General features: G+C 43.6%; 1 protein-coding gene across 1 annotated transcript in view; it reads right to left on the bottom strand.

Annotated features, from left to right (window-relative positions):
- Positions 1 to 26,399, bottom strand: part of Loxhd1 (lipoxygenase homology PLAT domains 1) — a 179,955-nt gene extending 153,556 nt beyond the window's left edge. The window contains exons 1-4 of the mRNA XM_087189273.1: positions 22,507 to 26,399; positions 16,762 to 16,876; positions 10,006 to 10,086; positions 7,795 to 7,979 (exon numbers count right to left, since the gene is read on the bottom strand). Of these exons, the coding sequence (XP_087045399.1) occupies positions 7,795 to 7,979; positions 10,006 to 10,086; positions 16,762 to 16,876; positions 22,507 to 22,636 (511 nt within the window). The 5' untranslated portion in view covers positions 22,637 to 26,399. The remainder of the gene's footprint in view (positions 1 to 7,794; positions 7,980 to 10,005; positions 10,087 to 16,761; positions 16,877 to 22,506) is intronic.
- Positions 26,400 to 26,817: the final 418 nt, after the last annotated feature.

The raw sequence follows: 26,817 nt of genomic DNA, 5'->3' as shown, positions 1-26,817 counted from the left end.
TTCCGCTGCCTGCCTCACAAGCGCAAGGTCCCAAGTTCAATAGCCAGTATCAAAAAAGTAAAATAAAATAAAATAAAATAAAATAAATAGATTTCAAACCAAAACTAATTAAGATAGACAAAGATGGTCACTACATCCTTGTGAAAGAAACAATGCAAGAGGAACCGATGATAGTCATAAATATGTATGCACCAAATATGAGTGCCCCCAACTATACAAAACAAATATTAATGGACATGCAAAACCAAATAAGCACTAATACAATTGTAGTGGGAGACCCCAATATCCCACTATCAAAAATAGACAGATCATCTAGACAAAAAATCAACAAAAAAATTCTAGAACTGAACCAAGCTATTGAACAAATGGACTTAATAGATGTTTACAGAGTGTTCCACCCCACAAAATCAGAATATGCATTCTTTTGGGCTGTACACGGGTCATTCTCCAAAATAGACCACATGTTAGCTCATAGGACATGTTTAAGTAAATGTAAAAGACCTGAAGTTACACCCTGTATATTATCAGACCATAGTGCAATAAAATTGGAGATCAATAGCATAAGAAACCACAAAACCTCCACAAACACATGGAAATTGAATAACACTCTCCTGAACAACCAATGGGTCACAGAGGAAATTAAAGAAGAAATTAGACAGTTTCTACAAGGAAATGATAATGCCAGTACAACATACAGGAATCTATGGGACACAATGAAAGCAGCTCTACACGAGAAATTCATAGCAGTGAATGCCCATATTATTAAAACAGAGAGAGCTCAAATAAACAATCTAATCCTGAACCCCAAGTTCCTAGAAAAAGAAGAGCATGGCAAACCCAAAGCTCAAACAAGAGAGGAAATTATAAAGATCAGAGCAGAAATCAATGCAATGGAAACTAAGAAAATGATAAAAAAAATCAATGAATCAAAGAATAAATAAAATAAAATTGATAAACCTTTAGCCAACCTTATCAAAAAAAGGAAAGAAAAGGTTCAAATCCATGCAATTAAGAACAAAAAAGGTGAAGTCAACAGATTCAGCAGAAATCCAGAGGATCATCAATACCTACTTTGAGAACCTGTACTCTAATAAAATGGAAAACACAGAAGAAATGGACAGATTCCTAGATACATATGAATTGCCAAAGTTAAATGAAGAAGATACAGAAATTCTAAACACCCCAATTACAATGAGTGAAATTGAAAATGTAGTAACAAATTTACCAACAAAGAAAAGCTCGGGTCCTGATGGCTTCACTGCTGTATTCTACAAGACATTTAAAAAAGAACTATCACCATTACTCTTTAAACTCATCAATTAAATTGAAAGGGAAGCAATACTTCAAAATTCATTCCTGGAAGCAAGTGTTATTTTGATTCCAAAATGAGGGAAAGACCAAACCAAAAAAGAAAAATACAGGCCAATCTCCCTAATGAACACAGATGCAAAAATCCTCAATAAGATACTGGCAAACAGAATACAGAGGGTCATCAAGAAGATCATACACCCTGACCAAGTCAGATTTATCCCAGGGATGCAAGAATGGTTCAACATGTGTAAATCAATAAATGTAATACACCATATTAACAGAGCCAAGGACAAAAACCATATGATCATCTCAATAGATGCAGAAAAAGGATTTGACAAAATCCAACACACATTCATGATAAAAACCCTACAGAAAACTGGAATAGAATATCCACCTGATTAAAGCTATCTATGAAAAACCAACAGCCAACATCATACTAAATGGTCAAAAACTGAAAACTTTCACGCTAAAATCAGGAACAAGACAAGGATGCCCACTATCACCACTCCTGTTCAATATAGCTCTGGAAACATTAGCCACAGCAATTAGAAAAGACAAAGAAATAAAAGGATTAAAGATAGGAAAGGAAGAAGTTATACTGTCATTATTTGCTGATGATACGATACTTTACATTGATGACCCAAAAAACTCTGCCAAAAGTCTTCTAGACTTAACTGACAGATTCAATAGAGTAGCTGGATATAAGACCAACACTCAAAAAACAACAGCCTTCTTATACACCAATAACAGACTCACTGAGAGAGAAATTAGGGAAATAATTCCTTTTACAATAGCATCCAAAAAATGAAATATCTAGGAATTAATCTAACAGGAAGCAAAAGACCTCCACACTGAAAACTAAAGCACTCTAAAAAAGGAGATTGAAGAGGATATAAGAAAATGGAAAGACATCCCTTGTTCCTTGATAGGAAGAACCAATATTGTGAAAATGGCCATACTTCCAAAACTACTATATGGATTTAATGCAATGCCAATTGAAATTCCAACAATATACTTCACAGAACTAGAGAAAACAATCCAAAAATTCATTTCAAACCAGAAGAGACCTAGAATAGCAAAAGCAATTCTAGGCAACAGAGACATGGCAGGGGTATCACAATCCCCAACTTGAAACTATACTACAAAACTACTGTGACAAGAAACAGACCTGAGGATCAGTGGAATAGATTAGAAGATGCAGAAACAACTCTAGACATACTCAGCCACCTCATCTTTGACAAAAGAGCCAACCACCCTCATTGGAGGAAAGATAGCCTATTTAATAAATGGTGTTGGAAAAACTGGATTTCAACCTGCCAAAGATTGAAACTAGATCCATACCTATCACTATGCACTAAGCTAAGATTGAAGTGGATTAAAGATCTAAATATTAAGACAGAAACACTAAACTTGCTGGAAGATAGATTAGGTAGACCTCTTGAAGACATTGGCATAGGAAAAGACTTTATGAACAAAACCTCAGTAGCATGGGAACTAGCACAAAGAATCAACAACTGGGATCTCATCTTATTAAAAAGCTTCTGCACTGCAAGAGAAACTACCAATAGAGCATCACTGGTCATTCAAGAAATGCAGATGAAAACAGCACTGAGATTTCACCTCACCCCACAAAGAATGGCTGCTGTCAAGAAATCAACCAATAACAAATGCTGGCGGGGGTGTGGGGAGAAAGGAAACCTGCTCCACTGCTGGTGGGAGTGCAGACTGGTGCAACCACTGTGGAAATCAGTATGGAGATAACTCAAAGAACTAGGGCTAGAGGTCCCATTTGACCCAGCTATTTACCTGCTGGGTATCTTCCCAAAAGAACTGAAAGAATCATACCACAACGATATATGTGCACCCATGTTCATAGCAGCACAATTTGTAATAGTCAAAACTTGGAAGCAGCCCAACTGACCATCAACTGGAGACTGGATAAAGAAAATGTGGGGATTTTTTTTTTTTTTATAAAATGGAGTACTACTCAACCATAAAGAATGAGAATCTAGAGACATTTATAGCTAAATGGATCCATATTGAGGCCATACTCTTAAGTGAAATAAATAGGACACACATGTGTAAATACCAAATAGTTTCTCTAGTGTGAGAAACTGCAAGTGTAAATAAGGATTAAAGTGAATAATTGATAATTTGAAATAGGAACAAAAGGGGCAAAGGGGAAGGGGAAGTGGGAGGGGAAGGGGAAAGGAAAGAAGGGAAAGGAAAATTTAAGAGAAAAGGAAAAAATGGAAGCAAAGTATTTGTAAATAGGGAAGGGTGGAAGGGGTGAAGGGAGGACAGGGAATGGGGAAACAATAAGAACCACAATACATCATGCACAGGTACAAGTACCCAATGATAAATGTAAATGTATTGTATACCTAAAATGTACCAATAAAACAATTTAAGCCAAAAAAAAGATCTTTATTCTAGTCCTAGCTCCATGGGTGACTGGCCATTTGACCTTGGATGGGTCACTAATTATTGGGCCTGAGTAATGACACCTGCCAGCCCCTACTTCACTTCACTCCTACATGCAGAGCAGTCATAAGGATAAGGGGAAGGAAGGACTTATACAGAGCAGAGTCCAAACATCATTGCCCCCTACCCTCCCTCCCAGGCTCTGCTTTCCCCTCTTCTCAGATCAGGGCTGGTGGTTTCTCTAGGGTGCTGTGTGAATGCCACCAAGGCATGGAGGAGGCTAGCAGTACTACATGGGGGATTATCAAATGATGCATAGTCGCACTAGTATGTACTCGTGTGTGCCTAATATTTATAGCAAATGATAAGTTTTTCTTTATAATAGCACTAGAACTTCCTCTTTAAAATTAACTTTCAGGTTGTTATGGCTTGTATCTAGATGTCCCCTCAAAGCCTCATGAGGTCATAACTGGGGATTTTTGGAGGTGGCTCGATCTAGAGTATGTGATGCTGGGTTTAAGGATGTGATGCTGGGATTGATTCATGATGCAATACTATGATTAAGGGTGTAAATGCCACCTACCCTAAGGGTGGGTATCTTGGATATAATATAAGGACAGAAAGAGGTCCGCTGTTGTCACTTGTTGCTTGCTGCCTTATACTTTGATGCCCTCTGCTCACCATGAACTGTTTCTCCTCTATGATGCCCCTGTAAGCTACAATAAACCTTTCCTCCCTTAACTTTGGGTATCAGGTATTTGGTCATAGCAATAAGAAAAGTAATTAAGAAACAAGTTAGTGTAAGTTGTAAAAAGCGATTAAAGAAGAAGAAGTGATGAATAATGCAAGAAATACTTGAATAAAACAAAACTCTTAAAGGTGGAATGTGAGTGGTTAGGGTTTGGGAAACTCCACATGGATCAAAGGACCCATGGCCCCTAGTCATGAACTCCCCAAGGCCTAGAGATCAGACAGAGTGAAAAACCAAAAGGCAAAGATATTTTTGTTGGCTCTGCTGCCAGATCTCCTTAAGGTTCCAGATACCAATTGAGAACAACCAATTGAGAACAACTAAAATAACTGAACTTGGTTCTACAGTCTTCCATCCACAAAATTGTGAGACTGGTCAATTTCTACTTCCTTACTTTGGGACCTCTAGTGTTTGCTTTTCTTGCTGTCTATTTTTTCACCCAATAGGTTCCACCAAGGAAGAGGGCATCCCTAGCAATGCCTTTTCTACAAAGATGTTAGAAATATATAGGTTACTTCCCTAGGAAGTGTATGTGATTAAGAGCCAGACAGCAAACAGCCATCTCCATGTGAATGTCAGGCACTGAGATATACAGGGAGGGGAACTTCTTGTCCAGGGCAACACTCCTGTTCCCTGCAGCAATCCTTCTACTTCCACCTGTAGAGTGAGTTCCTCTCACATCTATTTTAAAGCATAATATATGAGAATCCTGGTAGAAGAATCTCCTAGAAATTTGATCAAGTCCTGTCCCTACTCCCTTACAGCTACCTGCTGATCAGTCATCCTAGAAAGCCTGCCTTGCCTGAAGAGCAGGAGTGAAGGAAGGTTTCAGAACTTCAGAGATGGCCCTTAAGTGGGGGAGAGGGAAATGAGGCTCCCTGACAACCCACCCTCCTTCAGGTAGTGTTGGGGTTGGTGGTATAGACATTGAAAACATTCCCTTTCCTCTCTTCCACAGTGCCCACATTCCATGTTTTGAAATATTCCATCCATCAAACTACATGGGTAAAGAACTAATTATCTTCCCTATTTTTAACATCAGACACTTCCAGTGGCAGCCAATGAGTGAAAAGAAAGAAACTTAACCTTTTGTTTACCAGTGTAACATTTCAACGTTTGAAGTTTTCTTTTTTCTTTTTCTGGAACCCAACCTGGAAATACTAAAGCCCAATGTCTCCCAGCCTCTTCATGGCTCAAGCAGGGCCTTGGACTGCTTCAGCAGGTTCTTGCCTCTAATGGACAAGATAATACCACTCTGGGTGACTCATGGAAAGCTGGAGAAGCACTGAGTTTTGTCATTTCTTTCATTTCAGAAGCTCTTTTCCTAGTGGTGGTATCCTTGACTTTTGTGTGACTAAAGCAGAAAGTAAGAAGAGGAGCTGAAAGTGGGAAAAGGCCAAGAAAAGAGGAAGTGAGAGAATAAAATAAGAATATGGCAAGATTGGTGAAAGATAGGTCCTATAAACTATGAAATTCATCGCAATGGAAAAGATAGGGTCCAAGCAGACACTACACACACACACACACACACACACACACACACACTACTACATTAACCACTATCTACAATGTATCCCATAACATCATACAGTGAACCTCAATTTTATGTAATAAAATCTATCAAAAATCAATGAAACAAACCACAACAAATTACCAAGAAACATATGAAAAATATTCAGCCTCATCAGTAACCAATGACAGAATACCTGAGTGGAAAATTACACAGTACTACCAAGTTTTGGCAAAAGTAGCAGAAATGGGCACTCTCATAACAGCTGCTGGGACTGTGCCCAGACATGTTCTAGAGCCGATGAGAAATGCCCATCAGAAACCTTAACTGTGTGCATTCTATTTGACTTAGAAATTCTACCTTAAGTATTTGGAATTTACCTTAAGGAGGGACTCATGGAGCATTGCAAAGATTTAGGTATGGGGCTTATAATAGCAAAAAATATTTAGAGGAAGAACATAGTATAAATGTCCAACAATAAGAGATTCCATGAATGAATGATGGCGTACCCATATTCCAGAGCACTACACAACCATTTTAAGTAGGAATGTCGAGTAATATTTAATGGCATAGAAGTAAACATACTGTAAAACAGAGGATGTTATAGCAGCCCATTATTTCAAACTATATATGCAATTGAAAAGATTAGATACAAATGATCAAAAATATAACTGGTGTTATGTATCCAAGTGATGGACTTACAGGAATTCCTTTTTATGTATGCTTATATCTATTTTCTACAATGATCAAATTTAGCTTTTGTAATAACAAAAAAGCTCAATAACATGTTTTTAATGAAGCTGCAAGTTATGATAGGGATCACAGAAGAATAATTCAAGTGTTCAAAGTTGGCTAAGAGGTGGAAAATCAGAGGCAGATGGAGAAATTGAGAGCTGAGGCCTGTTAGACAAAGGGTGTGTTTACTTCTGCCCAGCTGGTTGCAAGAGAAGTTAGAATTTGGAGCTACACAGGTAAATGCTGGAAGGCAGAAACTAACAAGCACGTTAACCTTCTATTGTTCTGCCCGAGTAACTGTGACTGCAGAAGCTGTTTCTCTTCCCTGGCCCCAAAGTCCTTTTCCTTCCATGACTCTATGATGATAATACCAACAGGTAGTACCCTTACCTCCATTTTTGGAAGGACAAATATGAGCAGTGATGGGATGAGGTAAGGTCAGGACTTAGGGGAGGGACAAAGGAATGCAGAAAAGGACCAAGGATATAGTACGTGTTTTTATAGATTTTGTTCTCCTGGCTTCCTTTATTCCTATGGAACTAGGATGACCTAATTTAAGGCTTTTCACCAAAGATACTACTTACAATAAGTTATTTTATACCTCATGAAATCAGGAAGAACCAGAGAATAGCATGGTGGAACTTTAGAAGCTGTGGGTTTTGACACCCATCCACCAGGCCCTAGCTATAATTCACCTTCCTTGGGCATCATAAGAAAAGGAAGGAATAGGAGATGGGGAAGGTTGACTTGATCCCAGAGGCGCTTCTGTTAGACACCCACCAACAAGAATCACTGAAAACACGAGTGTCCTCGAGGCAGAGCTTGCCCCTCCTTCATGCCTTCTCGTCCTCTTGGATTTCCAGCTTCCTTGAAGTCTCTGAACACAAAGGCTTGCTCTGGGAAGGCCACAAATAAAGATGTGGCTTCCCTGGGCCCTAGCCAACAGGAAGACCTTCTGTGGAAGTAGCAAAGGTGAGATGAGACTGTCCAGTACAAGACAGAGGCCTGAGTGAGCCCAACCCAGGCAAGGAGGGATGGCAGGCAGCCCAAGCTAATCACTGACCTCTGGGCATGTCCATAGGGTTGAAGCTGGCCAGCAGGTCACGGCACCATTGGCGATCACCTTCTGTCTTGCTCAGCCAGTTGGTGCAGTTGAAGTAGTAACGGAGATGAGGCCTCTTCATGTCAGCCACAATCACACGGTCCAGGTACCAGCTGGCATTCAAGCCTGTGTTGTCATGCTCAATCCTGGAGCAGAAGCCAATACCCACATTCTCACTGGCAGAACCAAGATTGTACCCTTTCCTTAACTGCAATATCCAGTGTTTATTCCAAAGAGAGATTCAATCATTTTGTTATTTTTTGTTACTTTACAACTTCCTCATCTACAAATGGGGATACCTTATAAGGTAGATACACACATTAATGATGGTTACATTGTTTACTGCCTGCAAGAAAATATTTTTTTCATGCAAAGTTTAGGACTCCAAGGCTTGCAGGGGAACTGTCTTCTAGGTCCTGTCTGATCAGTGCTGCTTTCTAACCTTGGCCTCTGCAAGCATTGCTCCCTCTTCTCACTCTGGCTCAAGCTGTGTACATACCATTCTCTGAAGCCCATCTGAGTCAAGCCACATCTGAAAGTTCATCGAGACAGAAGCCAACTAGACGGTCTGATTTGCAAGGCATCTCTTGTCCCTTGGGACTCAATTCCCCCTTCCCATTGCTATGTGTCCCTTTCTTCAAGTCTCCCACAACTAGCAGACATGATCCCACCACCCAGGGAATCCCCAATAGCCATCTAGACTTCTATGGTTGTCACACGGAAATATAATGTGAGTGGCACATTCAAGCCACAGATATAACTTCAGATTTTTCTAGTAGGCACATTTAAAGAGATATAAAAAACTGGTGGAATTAATTTTAATAATATATTGCATTTAATTTTACTTATCATTTCAACATATAACCATGTTCTTTTTCTAGGACTAAGTCTTCAAAAGTCTATTGCATGTTTTATATGTCTAACACATCTTGATTTGGATTAGCCACATTTCAAGTGTCCAGTATTCACATGTGCCTAGAAGCTGTGAAGATTCAGAATCCTCAAATCTGTCCCCCATGTTCTGTTCCACTTGGTGTAACCCCCTTTGTCCAAATTCATCTCCAGAACATGGCCCCAGGGTGGTTGATCTCACTTCACATGGAACATCTCATCTCTGCCTAAAACAGTGAGGCTTTATCTATGTAGATCTTAGTGGGACAACCACAGCCCAACACAACACTCAGCCTCAATACAAAAATGACACATATGGGCCCCCTCCTTTACAGGAACACACACTTCTCCTGGCAACTAGTAGGACCTTTCAGCTAGTGGTTGCCTTTCCCCACTCACCAACATCCTTCCCAGCCCTTCCCTCCAAGAGTTCCTTCCTTACTTATAACCCCCTTTCCTGCATACAATCACTTCCCAGAGACCTCGTGTACCTCTAATTTCTCTAGCAACAACAGTCCATGGACCTAAATTTCTAGCAAGAGGAAGAAAAAGCAAGACTGAGCTGAGGCCATAGTTGGTCCCTGTTCAAGCCCTAGTCTAGTCCAATCATAACACAGATAACCCTAACATTCTGACAAATAGGGGTGAACTTGAGTGAAGGTGGTTAGTAGGGACTAGGAGGGGAAGGGGAACTACTGAAAGTTCCTCCTCTATAACCAGACCAATAGAATTGTCCCTGCACATACATTCACAAAAACTCCCCTGAAGAGAATAGTTGATCAGGAGCTCTCTGTCCTAAGGCATCTTGCAACATGGCCCTTGCTGAGTGCTTACTGTTTAGTGGTTATTGCTCTTGGCAGTGAACTCATTGAGTCCAGAGTCATTACAAATGAGGCACCATTATTGGAGGAGAAACCTGAAGATTAGAAAAGTAAACTGTCCCAATTCCTACAGCTAATAAATAGCAAAGCAGGAATGTGAATCCAGGCCCTCTGAACTGAGTCTTGCTCCTAACCACTGAGGTATAGTGTCTCTCAGAGTGTGTCTTAAGTTTGTGAAAAATTGTCTCAAATTGCCTTAATCCAAGAAGTGAATCCTGCTGTAATCGGGAAGTTCAGGGCACTGTGATTCTGGGTGGGAGGGAAAGATCTGGGTCTTTGGGAATCCCTCAAACTACACCTGGAAAGTAATCAATACCCAGAAAGTATCAATAGTGAAATCAGGTCCTAATATACTTACATTCATCTTCACTCCCACCCTGGGCAGGGGCTAGCTTCTCACCTGATTTTATAGATGAGGCCCACGTTGTTTGTTCTTACCCGGAACACATCGACATTAGCTTTCTCAAAGGCAGACTCACTCCTGCAATGAACATGTGCCCAGTTAGTACAGATCAGACTTGGTTCACAGGATCAGGAGCAGAGCCAAGGGCTGCATCCTTTTCTTCCTCCATCCTCTCACTCCCAGAAAGAGCTCCAAGCAACCAGATCTGAGTCTGAGACTCCATTTTGGTGTAGAAGGAAGGAGGAAGGCAAAGATGGTTAGTTTCATTCCTTGTTCTTGCACCCAGGTCATCTGATCTTAACCATGTGTCACTAAGGCAAGAACAGTGAGCAATATTTATTGTTAATTAATATCTGTTTTACAGATGAGTAAGTAGCTAGTTGGTAGCAGAGCTGGGACCAGTAGGTACCTCTCCAAAGCCATGATGCCATGCTTTCTGGTTGTTCTCGGTTAGGAGGGTGGAGGAAGAAAGAATGTGTGATGAATGCCTTGATGCCCTTGGGTCTGCAGGCCTCCTTGCCTCTCCCCAGTGCCTGCCTTGCCCTTTCTAGGAAGAGTTGCAATGGCAGTCTCAAGTGGATGCAGACCTCGGATAGCAACCAATGGTCCTGAAAAGAAGGTGAACACTTCACCCCAATCCAACAACCAGGGAAGTAAGGAAAGTGAGCGAAATGCATATCTGACATCCTACAAATTGTGTGAACAGAGAAAAGTACACCTAAGATGTTCACTGATGCAGCACTAAGTGTAAATCCAGAGTTTGGAGCACCCTAAATTCAACCAGTTTAGACCCAGGAGGGCTAGAGTCATCTTGCTCAGAATCTTCTAGAAGCAGAAGCTTGACTCTCCTGTCAAGATCTGCTCCATCCTTTGTGTAGGCCAGAGTTCTACCACTGAAGCTCAGGCCTGTTAGCAGTTCTTCCTGCCCCACAACTGAACCCCGTGGGTCTAAGAACATAGACCTTCCTCAGTGCTGTTGGATCCTGAGACCAGCACACAGTAGAGGAAAAAAGAAAATCACAGAAGACATATGCCTGTGCCATGGTCTGGCTTTTTACCAAAAGCCTGTAAGTTAAAGGCTTGATCCCCAGTCTTCATCCTACTGAGTAATGGTGGAACCTTTAAGAAGTGGGGCCTAGGAATAAGGATACAGCTCAGTGATTAGAGCATGAGACTCTGGGTTCAATCTTAGCACCACACAAAAAGATGGTGGGGTCTAGTAGGAAGAAGTTTTGTCATCTGGGCTGTGCCTCTGAAAGAGATATTGGAACCCTGGCCCCTTCCTGTTTTACTCTCTGCTTCCTGGCTGCCACAAGGTGAGCAGCTTTCTCTACTGCTGGCTCTTGCCATAATGTGCTGCCTCATCACAGGCCCAAAAGCAATGGGGCAAATCAATCAAGGACTGGAAACTCCAAAACTGTGGCCCAAAATAAACTTTCCTCTTTTTAAGTTGATTTGTTTCAAGTATTTGTTGCAGCAACAGAAGACCAATGCAGCCTACTATTACCAGTAGTCATCAATGTGCTTCAAAATAAAGGGCGAGGTAAAGGGCCATCTTGCCAAAGACGCAAGGTTCACATTCAGAAACAGAAGGTCTTTAAGTTTCCATAGAGCCCAGAAGCTGGGACTGTGCAAGCAGATCTATTTGATAAACAATCTTCCCTGGGGAGAAGTTTCTTTAAGGTACCACATCATGAGAAAGAGCCCAGGCCCTCCTAAAGCAGAGCAGAGTTCATGAAAATACACAGTGAAGCAGCATTGTCCAGGAAAAGAGGCCCCAGAGGTGCAGTATGGGCACAGAGAAGTGAAGAGGAGAGTGGCAGAAACTTCTGAGTTTATTGGAGAGCAAAAGAGACTCCTAGGTTTGCAGCATGTGCCTAAGCTCAGGTTGGTCTCACCCTGGAGGAATGGAGGAGCTCGGGCAAAGTGCAGCACAATCTCTACTCCATCATAGGCATAAGAAAAATGGCAAAAGTCATTGGTTAGTGCTTGAGGATGTGCAAGGAAAATAGGAAGTCTCCTCCATGAAGAACCAGTGGATCTCCTTCCTGAGAAAATAAACTTAAAGGATCCAGCACTGAAAAGAGAAACTGTACCAAACTAGCACTCATATTAGCTGGCTAATGTGGGAATTTCAATTGCAAGAGAGGACAACAACACACTTCAAGTTTTGGTTTAGAGTCACAGCAGCTAAGTAACTTGAATGACGTATGGACATCAGTTCTGCACATCAGGATTTAGTGAATGAGAAACAGAAATGAATAAGTGGTATTTTTGTTCAATATATAAGACAACTGATTCTTAGAATAAATAGTCTTTTCTACATCAAATAAATACCCTTAAGGAATAGTCACCTTGAGAAGCTATGATGGAATATTTAACAGCCATTAAAAATGGTATTATGGGGCCGGGGATTTAGCTCAGTGGTTCTGGCGCCTGCCTCAAAAGCGCAAGGTCCTGAGTTCGATCCCCAGTACCAAAAAAAAAAAAAACCAAAAAAACCAAAAAATGGTATTATAAGAGTAGTGGAGGTTAATGATGTAAGCTTAAAAGGAAAAGCAAGTTAAAATGAATATATAAACAGAACATTCAATACAAACAAGATACCATTTTCATTCAAAAAATAGAGTGGGAGGATTTATACAAAAATACCATGTCTAGATGTTCAGATTGTGATGAAGTGTTGGCGGTTTGTTCTTGTCTATATTGTTTTCAAATTTTCCAAAAGGAACATGTATTGCTTTTGTAATTATGAAAAAAACATAATTCCGTATTTTGTCAGCACCCCCACTCCACCCTGGCGCTCAGACTGCCAGTAGTGAATATCTTTGGAAAGTCTGGGGATTGCTGGGTGTCATCTTCTGAGGGTATAGGGAACTTGGGGAATAGTTGGTGCCAGGGAGGAGGGGAAGAGAAGGGCAGGCATCCCCATTTTTAGCCAAAGACAAGGTATGACTTGAAGAAAAGCAGCTGGCTTTCTGGGGTGCCTCTGTTGAGAGTTCCAGAAAGGAAGCTAGGACACTTGCCTTCAACAAAGGGGAGCCCTGTATCCATGACTTGTTCCAGCATGTTTGTTAAATAAGCAACCACAGTGCTTTATGGTTGGTTACAAGATGAGGGTGAGGTAAGGGATGTAGAAGCAGGGAGACCAGGGAAGCAGCACCTGCCTGGGAGCAGAGTCCAGGTGGAAGGAGCGCTGGGACCCTAGGTAGAACCATATATGACTCAAGCTTCCGGTGCTCCTGAAGTGGAAACCATTCTCTCCTTGGAAGACAGAGAAACCTCACCTGAGCCAGGGCTGGTTCTCCCTCTTTTCAGAGAAAGGGCTACAGAGAGGCTTCTCTGACACCCTTGCTCAGGGAGAGGCTAGGATAATCCACAAAAGCTCCCAATCCAAACCACTGTAGGATCAAATTCCTAAATGCCCATTTCCAGTAAGTCCAAATGTTCATGTCTGTGTTTCCAAAAATGGACTGAGGTGGAGCTAGACATGGTCCCAGGTCAAAGGAAATATTTAAAACAGAGATGCTTCACATTTCCTGTGGGAGGCTGGGCCTCACCAAGTCTCCTGGTCCAGCCTCAAATCAAGGCTATGGCAGAGTGTAGCCCCTGCCCAAGCTGCACCATGCAGAAGAGCTTGACCAGCTGCATGGGGCATTTTAGCCAGCAGCCAGGCAGGGCCATCAGGCTAAAATGTCAGGCATTCTCCAACCCTCCCAGATGGTGAGTTCTCAGCCAGGAGAACCACATTCCAGAAGATACATGAGATCCCATCCTTTTGCCATATCCTGAACTTGTGACTCTCTGTTGAGGCTAGTCAGGGAAGGGAACCAGAACTAGAGTTGGGGTTCCTCTGGGAGACTTTTAACATCAGACAGCCAAATACTTGAGTCAGAATTGTTTTGTATTAAGTGGGAAAAAACCTGCCTAGCCATTTGGAGTGGATAGTGAAGCCCTGGACACAGGAGAAAAGGCACAGGAACAAGTAGAACCTGGGATGAGATGGAAGAGAGAGGATGAGGAAGAGAGAGGATGAGAGATGTGGCCAGAGACTATGGAGAAAGGAGTTGGGAGGAATTTCAAGAACAAGGATGGCTGAGTTTTAAGCTAGTAAAATGTAGTATTACATTTCATGTTGCTTGCATTGCTGTGATGTAAACTGTAGTTCCCAGAGCTACCAGACAAAAGGGCTCTGTGGGGGGGGGGGTGTGCATCCAGCTGACGCAGTAGGTTGGGTTGGTTTGAGTGTGGAGGGCAGGGAACAGAAGACAGAGATGTGAGATTATGGGGCCCCGGGAACAGGAAGGGAGCAATGACCTCAGCCAACTGCATCTGTATGTCACAGCAAAGTGACCTCCACTGCCATCTGTGTCTCGGTTGCATGGGCACTCTGGAATCCAAAAGCAACACTCCCTGACAGACGTGCAGTTTCCATCTTGATTGGAGAGACTTAGATGACCGGGACCACGTCTGTGTACTTTTTTTCATAGACTTTTTTTTCTCAGTTCTTGCTCCAGCCAGACTCTAACCTCCTCCATCCCCACTCATCATGCTCACTTAGGTAATCTTGACCACCATTGTAAGTGGAACATACACCTATCAGCTTTCAAGCAAGGCCTTCTCAAGTCTGTACTCTCCTGTCCTTCCCACCTTGCTCCTCTCTGCCCCTCACCATGGCCCTATGCTTCCAGCCACAGGCCTTCTCATATAGGCTTCAGGTGCCCTGCTACCTCCATACTCTTATAAGCTGTTCCCCTTAGTCCAAAGGACTAAGACAAGGATCTTGTCTCTCTTTTATCTGAGTCCTTTTCACCACCGAAGGCCCAGACTGTGTCCCTTCCTGTAAAATCTCACTCTAGCCACTTGATACCACAAGTATTTACCAAACTCTGACTATTTACAAAGAACCAGAATAGATGCTGCAGGCCCAAGTAGAATTTCCCTTGGTCCTCATCCTGCAGCTCCATCTACCTCTCTACACAGCCCTTTCTAGCTTCCAGGGCTACAAGTGATACTTCCAAGTGTACTCACTTCACACTGCTGTTGAGCCCTCCTGATCAGTCAGATTAGGGTCCTTGCTAGACCCATGCTCCTACTCCCCAACCTGGGGCATGACACAGATCTAGGTAGAGACCCCCATCTGCAACCTCCTGGCTCACTGGGGGATATTGATTCTTATGGTCAGGGCTGGACTGGAGAAGCCATTCCCACACCCTTGGCAGCCTTGCCAGCTCATTTGTGTTTTATTCCCTCTTTCTGAAATGCCTTTCTTAGGATAGGGATTCACTTTCATGCCACCTTATAACAGTGACACCCAGGCCTCCCTGAGAGGATGTTTTGACAAGTGAGGAACGAGAAGTGGAGGAATTGGAGGACACTGGATACATGGAAAGAGGGACAGTGAAGACCCAACACAAAAGGAGAAAAGGATCCTTTTGGTTTATAAAGCTAGCTGGGGAACCCCAGGAACCAGCCAGCCACCTTCCCTTTGTTAGTGGCATCTCCCTTGGATTGCTCCGGAGAGGATGCATGGCAAAGAGGATGGGTATTTCATGTATTCCCTTTACCGTGCCCATATCATTGGAGGGAAAGACTTCCACAAGCGAGTCACACGCAATGTGATCAGTACAAGAAGGCAGGTACCCTGTTCTGTGGAAATGGACAAAACAGCACATTACACTTCCCTCAACACTGCTGTATTGATGCCGCGGCTCACATGTAGGGCAAGCACATGTCACAGGCCCGGGCACCTGTGAAGCGCCCTGTGAGGCCTAGCCCAGGGACTCACCTCTCTATAGCTTCCCCAACCACTCCTGGAGGAGCCAAGCCATTAACTCCAGAAACCACAACCTGGAGCCCCAGTGGGCCTCAAGGGGAGTTTCCTACCCACCCCAAGGCCACAGGACCATGTGGATCAATTAAAATGTCTACACCAAGAACATTGGTCAAGAACCAGCTTCCCCATCAAAAAGCTCAACTCTGAACCACTCAGCTCCCCTTTCTAGGCCTTAGTTTCCCTATGAAAACATTAGATTGTATCAGTTCTTGGCTGTGGAACTTTCAACTTGGACAGAATCTTATCCAGAAACTAAATGGACAGGACAACCATAAATGGAGCTCCTTCGAAAGATGGTGGCATGGTGGGCCTAGAACCTGCTGGGCAAGTTCCTATCCACAAAGGAACAGAAAAACAGTGCACTAGACCATCTAAGGCACCTTGGCTTCTCTGAAATTTTGTGATTCTGCTAAAATATGCTAAGTTTTGCTGTGTGTACAATGGTCCACATGAGACCTCAAGTATGGAGAGAGCATTTTAAGCTCATGGCTGCCTCACATACACAATTTTCCCAACACTCCTTCTCCCAACAGCCCTATGATGGCTTATGAGAAAACCATGGCCTTGGATCCAATGAGATTTGGCCAAAGTTACATGGAACTAAATGTAAGGCTGGACCTAGACCCAGGTTTCTTGGTCCTGAGCATTTATTCTTCCACATCAAAGGACAGGTGATATGAATTCTTGGGAAATACAAATTTGGCATCACTGTTCACAAAAGCAAGAGAGGAGCTAAAGAAAGTTGGCAGGAGTTTATCAGGAAATCCCTGGTTGACGCATGATCTGTTGTCAGTGGCCCGTTACCACTTAAAATACTTATAATCAGATGTGCCTTCTCCCCAGAGCAGTGAACAACCCTAGGTTGCAGAACTTAGTCAGCCAAGACTAACATCCCAGGACCCCAAGATGATACTCACTTGCTGGTAAGATGGAGCTTAGGAGACAGCCCATTCTCTCCAAAAATTGTGATGAAGACATTGGCATCTGTCCCTGCACCACGAACATCCCCGGTGGCTGTGACCACCTCGTACACTGGGGGGACAAAGAAGAAAACAGATTGCAGGCTCTGAAGAGAACTCAGAATCCTGCATGGGCTTGAAAAAACCAGAGCTCCTGCCAGTCCCACAGAGGATGCCCATGCACAAAGGACACTGGAATTCTACTACCTCTCCCAAGCCTCTGAGCCAGGGTCAAACCCACAACAGTCCCTGCTGCAAGACTAAAACCTCACCTTTAGCACCACACACTTCTTTTGCAGATGAGGAATCAATGCTGGGGAACAAGCCACTTTGTTATGAAGCAGCCAGTGCAGGGAACCTAGCACACTGTGTGCAGCAAAGGAGGCTGAGCAAAAGAAAGTAACTCCACACTGGGAAGGTGGAATCCACAGATGGGGAGCCAGCAAAACACAGGGAGGATGTGTGAGATATTGAGGGCATATGAAAGATGTCCATCACATTATGGAAAATATTAATATTAATGCTTAGTAAGTGTAGTCATAAACAATACTTACTGATTGCAAACTATGTGTCTGGCCCTGAGCTAGGGGCTTTACATACATTATTCAGGCATTGAGCCAAACTATTGATTATCGAGGCAAACTTATTACCATTCCTGTTTCCAATCTTTTCAGACCAGGTCCCCAAACTTGCAGCGTATATTAAAGCTCCCCAACAAGGCCCAGTTGATTGGAAGTGTATCTTAGGTTTAGATATTTATTATTCAAGTCTATCAATTCAGAGGCCATTGGATAAAGGCAGTCTATCCCAGATGAAAATGGCAAAACTGCATGATGGGGAATGAGAGACACAAACACCTAACACCTATATGCTACGCCTGTGGTAAGTGCATTAAAGGTACTGCTCACCCTACAGCAGGCCCATTCACTGATGTGGGCTAGGGCAAAGTGCTGTACTTCCACGCTGCAGTGATCTGTGGGCAGCCAGTGGCTGGTTCGTCCAGTTAGGAGCAAGGTGAACGGACAAATACCAACTTCCCTGTGACACTGTACAGTAACCCTGGTTGCAGAGCTGTACTGGGGATTAAAGATGATGTATGTAAAGGCTATGGCACATAGAAGCTACTTAAGGAATAGCCTTTCTTGTTTTAAATTATTGCTGTTTATGCATTTCAGCTCCAGGAGCTAACAGCTCATTCCTTTGGTAGCTCAACAATATACATGTGATTCACATATATTTCAGAACCCCTTCAGGAGACCTCTGATGCTACCATGGTCCTCCCCTGCTTATGGTGACAAGGAGCAGCAGTGTTTGAGGGTGAGTGTACCTTTTATGTCCCTGGTTCTGATGACATGGGGCACTGTGAGTGGGGGTAAGGGAAGCAGTTCCTGTATGTGATTCCCATGACAACCAGAGCCTTGATTTTTCATAGTCTATTCCACAGAGACCTTGATCTGCAAACAACCCGCAGAGCCCTCCCTCTGCCTGTTAGGCACAGCTCTGGGGCCTGAGTGTTGCCCGCATGGCTTGCAAGGGCATTTCCAAACCAAGTGTCCACAAGTAATGACCAGCCCGGTGGAAACTCTAGAACCACATCACATGTGAGAAGATACAGATGCCTGGGGATGGTTGATTTGCATGAAAAGAGAGTTTGTGTTATAGGAGAGGGATCAGAAAACTACCTCAATAGCTAATTCAGAGGAACACAGATGCTTAAATAACACACCAGCCATAAAGAAATTGACCCACTGTACTTAATTGTAATTAGAATGTCTAAAGAACAAAAAAGTGAGTCACTGACTATGATATTTTGAATGTGTATAGCCAACAAAGGACTCATACCCAGAAGATATAAAGAATTCACACACACAAAAAAAGATAGATCATGTAATTTTCAAACAGGTTTACATTTTTAAAAAGATAAGCATACACTTATTATAATATCCAAAAATTCCACTTTAAATTATTGACCCAAGGAAAATGAAAACATGTCCACACAAAGCCTTATGAACACAATGTTCATAATAGCTTTATTTCTAATAGACCCAAACTGGGTACAAGCTAAATGCCTATCAACAGGTGAATGGATAAACAAACCATGATAGATCCATACAATGAACCGCTGCTCAGCAAAAAAAGGTATGAACTACTGACACGTGCAACATGGATGAATCTCAAGCGCATGATGCTGAGCAAAAGTCAAACACAGAACACCACATTTTTATAATGTAATTTACATTAAACTCTATTTTAAAAAATAAAACTTGTAAGAGAAAGTAGAAGAGTGGTTGCCTGGGGTTGAGAGTAGGAGAATTTTCTGGGAAGTGACCCAAGGAGCCTTTGGTTTCCCTAATGTGAATGTTCTGTATATTGATTTGCTAGTGGTCATATGGTATAACACTAATCAAACAAGACATTTAAAATAGATGCACTTTACTGTAAGTAAATTATACTTCCATAAAGTTGGAAAGTGGACAAAAGATTTAAACAGATATGTCACCAAAGGCATATCCAAAGGCAAAAAAAAAAAAAAAAAAAAAACATAGGGAAAAGTGCTTGGTGTCCTTATTCTTCAGGGAAATACAAATTATAATTACAATAAGATGGCACCATATACCCACCAGAATGACTGAAATTAAGAAGACTGACTATACCAAGTATGGACAAGAATGTGGAGCTATTGTCACTCTCATATGTGATGGTGGATGCATAAATGGATAAGCACTGGTAGATAGACATATGCTCACCCTGTAGCCCAGCAGTCCTACTTTCAATTATAAATCCAACAGAAATGAGTGCATGTGCCCATCGAAAGATGTGTAGCAGTTTTACTCATAATAGCAAAAAAAAAATTCAAAATTATTTCAAGTGCCTGTCAACAAGAGAATGGTTAAATAAATGGTGATATATTTATAAAATGCAATGCAACAGTAAAAAAGAACAAACTAATGTGTCACAACATGAATGAATCTCTCAGATGTAATGTTGAGTGAACAAGAGGATAGACACGGAACTATATACTGATTCTTATGAAGTTCAAGAACAGAAAAAATTCATCTATGATAACAGATTTGGGAGAGAAAGGTGTGAAAAGGAGCTTTGTGGGAGCTGGAAATATTCTGTATCCTGATTGGAATCGTGGTTACACAAAGATTTCACACTTAAAAATTCATCACTTTGTACCTTTATGAGTTTTGCATTATATATACATTTTTTCTCAATTTTAAAATTTTAATTAAAAAATTACCTTGTGGGAATCAGATATCTTGTAGAAAACACAGGATTCTATTTGACTCCAGTAAGGAGGACACTAATTCAGTCCCCTGTTCAGCACAAAGAATTATCAAAGGCAACATAATGTTACTGCTAGCGTAGAGCCTTTGCTCAACAAATACTTACCTGGATGAATGAACACCTGGGGTGAATCAATGAATGAATGAAGTAATCAGTGAAATGAATAAGGATAATGAAACTGGATAAGGATGTGAATCCCAATTCTATCATTAATGGTTATGTGATTTCAACTGAATCTCTTACTAAGCTTCAGTCTTCTCATCTGTGAAGTGAGAATAATTTCTTCCTTGAAGGATTGTGTTAAGGACTAAATTAAATAAAACGAAGTTTTCAATGCTTATACTCATCAACCTGGCATTTCCACTTTGGGCAATTTATCTTTCTAATACTCTTCCATAGCTGCATGAAAAGGTACACATTCCGTAAGTGATTACCATCACTATCCATCACATCGCCATCATCACTGTAATCACCACCACCACCACCATCATCATCGTGGTCGTTGTCATCATCATCATCACATCATTGCTATTATTTCCATTAACAACATCCCAAGGAGGCTGCCTTGGGAAATTGTATCCCTGGTTGGGATGCAGGAGAGATGTTCCCAGGGCTGGACGCCTGTGCAGATGACCTCTGAGGTCCTTCAACTCTCAGGTTCTGGCCTGAGTCAACATCTTCCCAACATAGACCTGCCTCAGTCAAAGGCAGACCCATGAACCAGGCTCAACTGCCCTCCCTCTGGCTGTCAGTGAACTTGGGTATAGCAAGAAAGTGGCCTGAGGAATGAATAAACACCTGGGCCTATCTCCATGCCTTTCTTCCTCCTCATTGTTCTCCAAGATTCTCCATGAAATCCTACAGTAGATCCCAAAGTTCAAAGGGAGTGGAGATTATCCTTCTTGAACTAAGATGATTAACAATTATAGTGCATTTGGAGCTCAGCTTGTAGTTACCGTTAGCATCAAACATATTTTTCCCCAGGGCCCTGAAGCAGGCTAGAGATTCCATGAGTCTCTTAGAAATGTCACTGTGGCACCCCCCAGCTTGATCTTCTCCAACTGATTTTACTATAGACAAGATTAGCTGGTACAAGAGCAAAGACCAGCTAAACTGCCTAGATGTAAATCCTAACTCTGCTACTAGTAGCTGTTCGATCTTAAGCAAGTTACTTAACCTCTCTGTGTCTAAAGATCCTAACCTTAGTAATCTAACCTGCCTCGCTGCATTGTTGTGAAGATGAAATTGCTTAATATGAGTAAAAGGCTTAGCACAGTGTCTGGTGTACAGTACATTATTCTGTTCACCAGCACTATGAGATCAGATGAAGAACATGCCTTGGGAAAGGATATTTGAAGTTCTTGTCCTCTATCCCACTTGTGACCTTGCACAAGTCCTTAATTTCTGAGCCTTGGTCCTTAACCTGTGAAATGGGACTAATCACACCTGCCTTGACTTCTCTGATCTTGAGGGTCAGATGTGAGGATGGTCATGAAAGGGCTTCAAAAAGGACCAAAAGAAGGAGGACCATCATCATCTCACTAAAACATGCAGAGCCCATGAAGAGGTGGACAGGAAGGCTGTCTGAGAGGGTCTAGAATATTCTCACCAGCAGCCACATGAGCTGGGGAACCTCAGTCTGGGAACTGAGGGTGCCTTTCCATGATGTTAAGCCCAGCCAATCAGAGCCTGGAGGGTGTGTGCCAGGGGAATGTGGCCAGGTTTCACTGGTCCTAGATCCTCCTTTCTATAACCCAGTGATGACAAGGATACCATATCTGGGGAGGGCCCCTCCCTAAGCCACAGCTTCTGTGGTGCCACAGCTGAGACCAGTTTGTCTGAGCCCAGGTCTGGGCTAAGGGCTGGATGATGAGAACTAAGGACAAATACAGAAGACCCCCACCATCGTTTTCCATTCTGGGTGGCTGAGGTGACAAGCTTGACACCCAGATTGCATACAACAGTAGGACAATTAAGAATCAGATAATCAAAGAACTCCTCTCTTTCCCTCAGCATATGGGTAGCAGGCTTCATCCTACCCTGGGCATGGGATGAAGGGTCAGGCTTCCTCCCCAAGACATCCCCTCAGGGACCAAGCCACTTAGAGTGCTCTGGCACAGATCACATCCACAGGGGCCTGGAGTGCTGTTCCTGGGATGTTCAGGAGCTGGTGACTGGGGACACTGTGGGTCTGGTCTGTTCTGCCCTCCAGGACTCTAAGAGCAAATTGCCTCATCCCCTGCACCATGGGTGCCCAGGCATGGTGCCCACGCTGCTTCCTGCTAGGGGACATCAGATAGGCACATGGGATAACCAGTGGGCTGAGATCCTAAAGTCACTTCCCAGAGTGAGGGACAGATGCGTGCAGCCACATGCCCCCAACCCCTCCACCCTGGGGGGGCCACGTACCCTTGGCCTTATAGTACTCGTGCTGCAGTTCATCCTCATCATTCTCTGAGGCATAGTTCAGCAGCTCCTCCTCATATAGGCCAAGAAAGTCGATGTCTTTCTTCCTCTTCTTCTTCTTCTGGGGCATCATTTTGCCGGCTGTCCCCTCCCTGCACCCGTGGGCTTACACACGCACCTCCTTGCCTGTGATTCACACCTCCTGAGCTGCAAGGCCCACGGCCAGAGTGACTCGTCTTCTGTGTGTCCCCAGTCCCAAAGCCCTGTTCTTCTTTCTCCTCTCTGGCCCCTGAGGTGACCTCAGTACTTTCTCCTTGCCCTCCCTATCCCTGTGCCCTCCATCTGCCACCCTCTCCCACTCTGCACTTGCCCTGGGGTTCTCCTTGGGCCTCGTGACTTATTTATGAGGATGAGACACACCGTCCTCCTTCTTCTCCACATCTCCCCCTTCCACTCCCTCCCCTTCCTTCACCGAGACTCAGGTGACACTGGGACCTCAGCCATCTGTTTCCCACCTGGCCTCACAGCAAAGGAGCCACCAGAGATCTTTCCAGGCCACTCCAGGGACAGGTGGGACCCCTCATCCAGAAGATGCCCTAAACCTCTCAGCCACAAGGACCTAAACAGCACCCCAGGGCCTGGGTTCCTCCTGAGAAGGGCAGAGACCCAGAATGGGCCAAGCTCCCCAGGCTCAGAGGGTTTCATTTCAATCCATTATTCATGACTTCTGATCATCTTACGCAGCAGGCAGGTTCTTACTGGATCCTTCTCGTTCTCTCTGCTTCCAACTCCTCAAGACTGATGGCTTCTGGAAGTAGCCAGGGAGACCTGCTCTACTTCACAATCATTCACATGGACCACAAAGCAGTTAAGTTACCGAGTCATAAGTTAATGGCATTTCCAGTCCAGAGCCCAGGACCCTGGGGAAACTCATTATCTTTAGGGGACCCCCCCCCCAAGCAATACCCAGCCAGACCAAACAAGCATCTACCTGCCTTACCAAGAATTCCCCATTTACCCATATCGTTGTGTGCACTTTCAGATGAGACAGGGAACCCCTCAGCCCCACCCCAGCAACCAGCCCCACTCAGCCTCTCCTGGAGAATCCTGAGTTGGAGCAGAGAACTTGGGCCACAGGGTCCTCCCTGCCCTCGATCAGGAGGGAAAGTTCTCTTAGGCCCACTAGTCTCTTCTCCTTGCTTGTTCTATTAAGATTTTGTTAAGGCAGCTAAGATTTTATTACAATTCCTTATAACCCAAGCTGAAAGATTTCTATGTAAATTTTGAAACACTTGAGAAAATTTCAATTCACTTGAAACTCTCAATCCCAGCAGTGTGAGATTGTCAGTCAGAACTGTGCCCTCGTGTGCCACTTCCTGGCTGGGTGGCTTGAGACAAGGCTTCTGTTTTCCCTTCCATGAAAGAGAAAGCACTTGAATAGTCAGAAGCTTCTAGAACACTTTAGAGGTTAACGAATGGCCCTGATCACTTGTCTTGGACTTCCAGCCTCCAGAACTGGAAGAAATAAATTTCTGTTGTTTATAAGCCTTCCAGGAGCCAGGTGTGCTGGCACACATCTGTGATTCCAACATTCAGGAGGCTGAAGCAGAATTGCCAGGAGTTTGAGGCCAGCCTGGGCTACAAAGTAAGTTCAAGGTCAGCTCGAACAACATAGCAAGACCCTATCTAAATAAATAAATAAATAAATAAATAAATAAATAAATAAATAAATAAGCCATCCATCTATGGTGCTCTGTTAGAGCATCCTGAACAGACTAAGACTGCTCCTAATCTAGAGTATTCTATATCTTACTGTGCTTGGGGGAATTTGATGCTTTATCATCTCAGATTGTTCTGGAAGTCCTCTTTCAGGCCTCCTTCTCTCCATGGGACCCACAGCAGCCCATCAGAGGCCTCAAGTTAGCAGGTGGAATCCTGCTTCCTCCTGGTTTTCTGGGAGCCCTGTCTGATAAGGTTTGGTTTACTTGTCAGCTCCTCCCGGCCACCCCCAGCCAAATTCTGTGAAGGCAGGGGTCATGTTCCCTATTCTTTGTAGCTTCCCAGTGTCTGCACTTTGCCTGCACACAGTGGGCTTCAGCAAGTATTTAGTCAGTGAGTCAGTGAATACGTGCACAAATCACAGGCAGGTCTGTAAGGAAAGCAAGGCCCAGAACTCTGAAGGAAAACAGTACTGGCTAAACAGAACCACACTTGAAGGTAAAGTGAATGTTAATAAATTGAATACTCCAGAAGGGTATCATTCTGAGCTGGCCTGCAGAAGTGAATGCTTTGAGGATCTGTGAGAGATGTCCTCACAGGTATGAACCCTTCTCTTGTAGAGGAAGCACTTGACCAGTCTGTGGATAGAAAAGGCCACTTTATGACTATAGGTGGTGACAGCAGACAGGCAGGCTTTACCCAGGAAAAAAGCTGAGATATTGGGCCTGGACTGTCACAGGGACATCCAGGTAAAGTCTGGGTAGCATTGCTCATCAGCCAATGGCAGGGGCACTGCAGCAGTTCTTGTGGGTTTGGACCTGCCCTTTCTGTCCAAAAGCTCAGACATTCCCTGACTCTGGATGGCAGGGAGAGACAGACCATGGTGGGGCCATGACACCCAGCCAGTGGCCACTGCAGGCAAGACTAGGGAAGAATACTAGCCAGCTCCAGGCTCTGCTGTAAAACCCAAACCAGAGGGGCTCAGTTTTCAGCCCCCTAGGCCACTGGCGGCCTCTCTAAAGTTTAGGCTGGTGAACTGAGAGGAGGGCAGGAGACCCTCTGCCAGCCATGCTGGGGCCCCCAGCCTGAGGTGGTATTCAGGGAGGAGGAGGAAGCTGGTCTGCCACAGCAGAAGAAACCATGAGTTCCTCATTTGTCACCTCCCTGCCCCACCACCTTCCTGCCCAGAACTTGGTTCACTGACCATGGCCCCACCCCGGAGCCCCAGGGCCTAGGGCCTCTAGCTAGCACTTCCCTTCCCTGTTGTGGGTCTCCTCATTCCGGGCTATTCTCTGGATCAATGATCCCTGAATTGTGATTCCCAGATCACCTGGACTAGACTATTCCCAGTAGCTCATCAAAATGCAGACTTCTGGGCCCCTCTCTAGACCTACTGAATCAAAATTCCTGAAGGGGAAACTTAGGCATCTACATTTTCAACAACTCCTCCACCCTGCTCCCCCTGTGACTTTTATATGTATTACAATTTGGAAACCTAAGTATCAGATACCCTCCCAGGTGAACTCAATACTTTGACCAGCTCACTTGGACTGATGGAGTGGATCAGCAAACTTCTGTCCCAGAGTGCACAATCCTGGCTGTACACTGGAGTTGCCTGGAGTCTTTAAATGCTGATGCCTGGGTCCTGGCCCCAGAGATCTGATTTGCTTAGCCTGGGGTGCAGCTTTCAAAGCCCCCTATGATTCAAACGTGCAGCTATGTTGAGTATCGCTGCACCCCTCCTCAGGTAAGTGGGGTGTGCTAACAACCACCTCTAAGCCAAAGGAGTAACTGGAAGGGGTGCATTTCAGAGAGGAGGAGAGGGTTGCTCACAAATCTATGGAGGAGACACCTGAGCAGCAGTCAGCACTGAATTTGTCTCCCCAAGCCTGTGACAGTTTAGTTTCTCCTCTGCTCTTTAAAGCCATCCAGATCCCCCAAAGGCATCTCTCACCCAAACATCCCCACCAAGGAAAGATCAACCTCATCTCCTCTGCTCTGCGGAGCACCCTGGAGCAAGCTTTGAACAAGAGTGAAGTTTAATGATGGGTGACGCTCGCCCCCTGGTGGTAACATGTGGTTTGACCTCTGGAACCTTGAAGATTACTAGGAAAATGCATTTTGTGCGGAGATCTGTTTGGAGAAAAATAACAACATTTTCATTTTTAATGAGGTCCCATTTAGACAAAAATATTTATTAAATTTTTTTACAAAAATTGAAATTAAAATATTTGTTAGAGAATCCCATGACATTAGAACACATGAATAAGAAAGCAGTGTCTCAATCAATACTAAGCACTGACAGAATCAGTGGAGCAACTAGAACTCTTATATTCCTGACAGGTGGGTAAATGGCCTAGCCACCTGGCGAAAGAACAGCACTCCTTATTTAGCTAACAAACACCGCCTGCACAATGCAAAAATTCCAATCCTGGGCATGTACTTAGGAGAAATGAAAGTGTGTACCCACACAAATCTGGATGTGAATATTCACAAAAGCCTTATTTATAAAAGTCCCAAGCTGAAAACAACCCAGGCACCCATTAACTGGCCAATGGGTAAATAAATCAAGGTACACCTATATGAAAGAATACT

The sequence above is a fragment of the Heterocephalus glaber genome, unplaced genomic scaffold (assembly GCF_053883595.1).
Source record: "Heterocephalus glaber isolate CG9 unplaced genomic scaffold, H.glaber_assembly_v1.0 deba00000331, whole genome shotgun sequence".
NCBI lineage: Eukaryota > Metazoa > Chordata > Mammalia > Rodentia > Bathyergidae > Heterocephalus > Heterocephalus glaber.
This window is presented reverse-complemented; position numbering and strand designations above follow the sequence as displayed.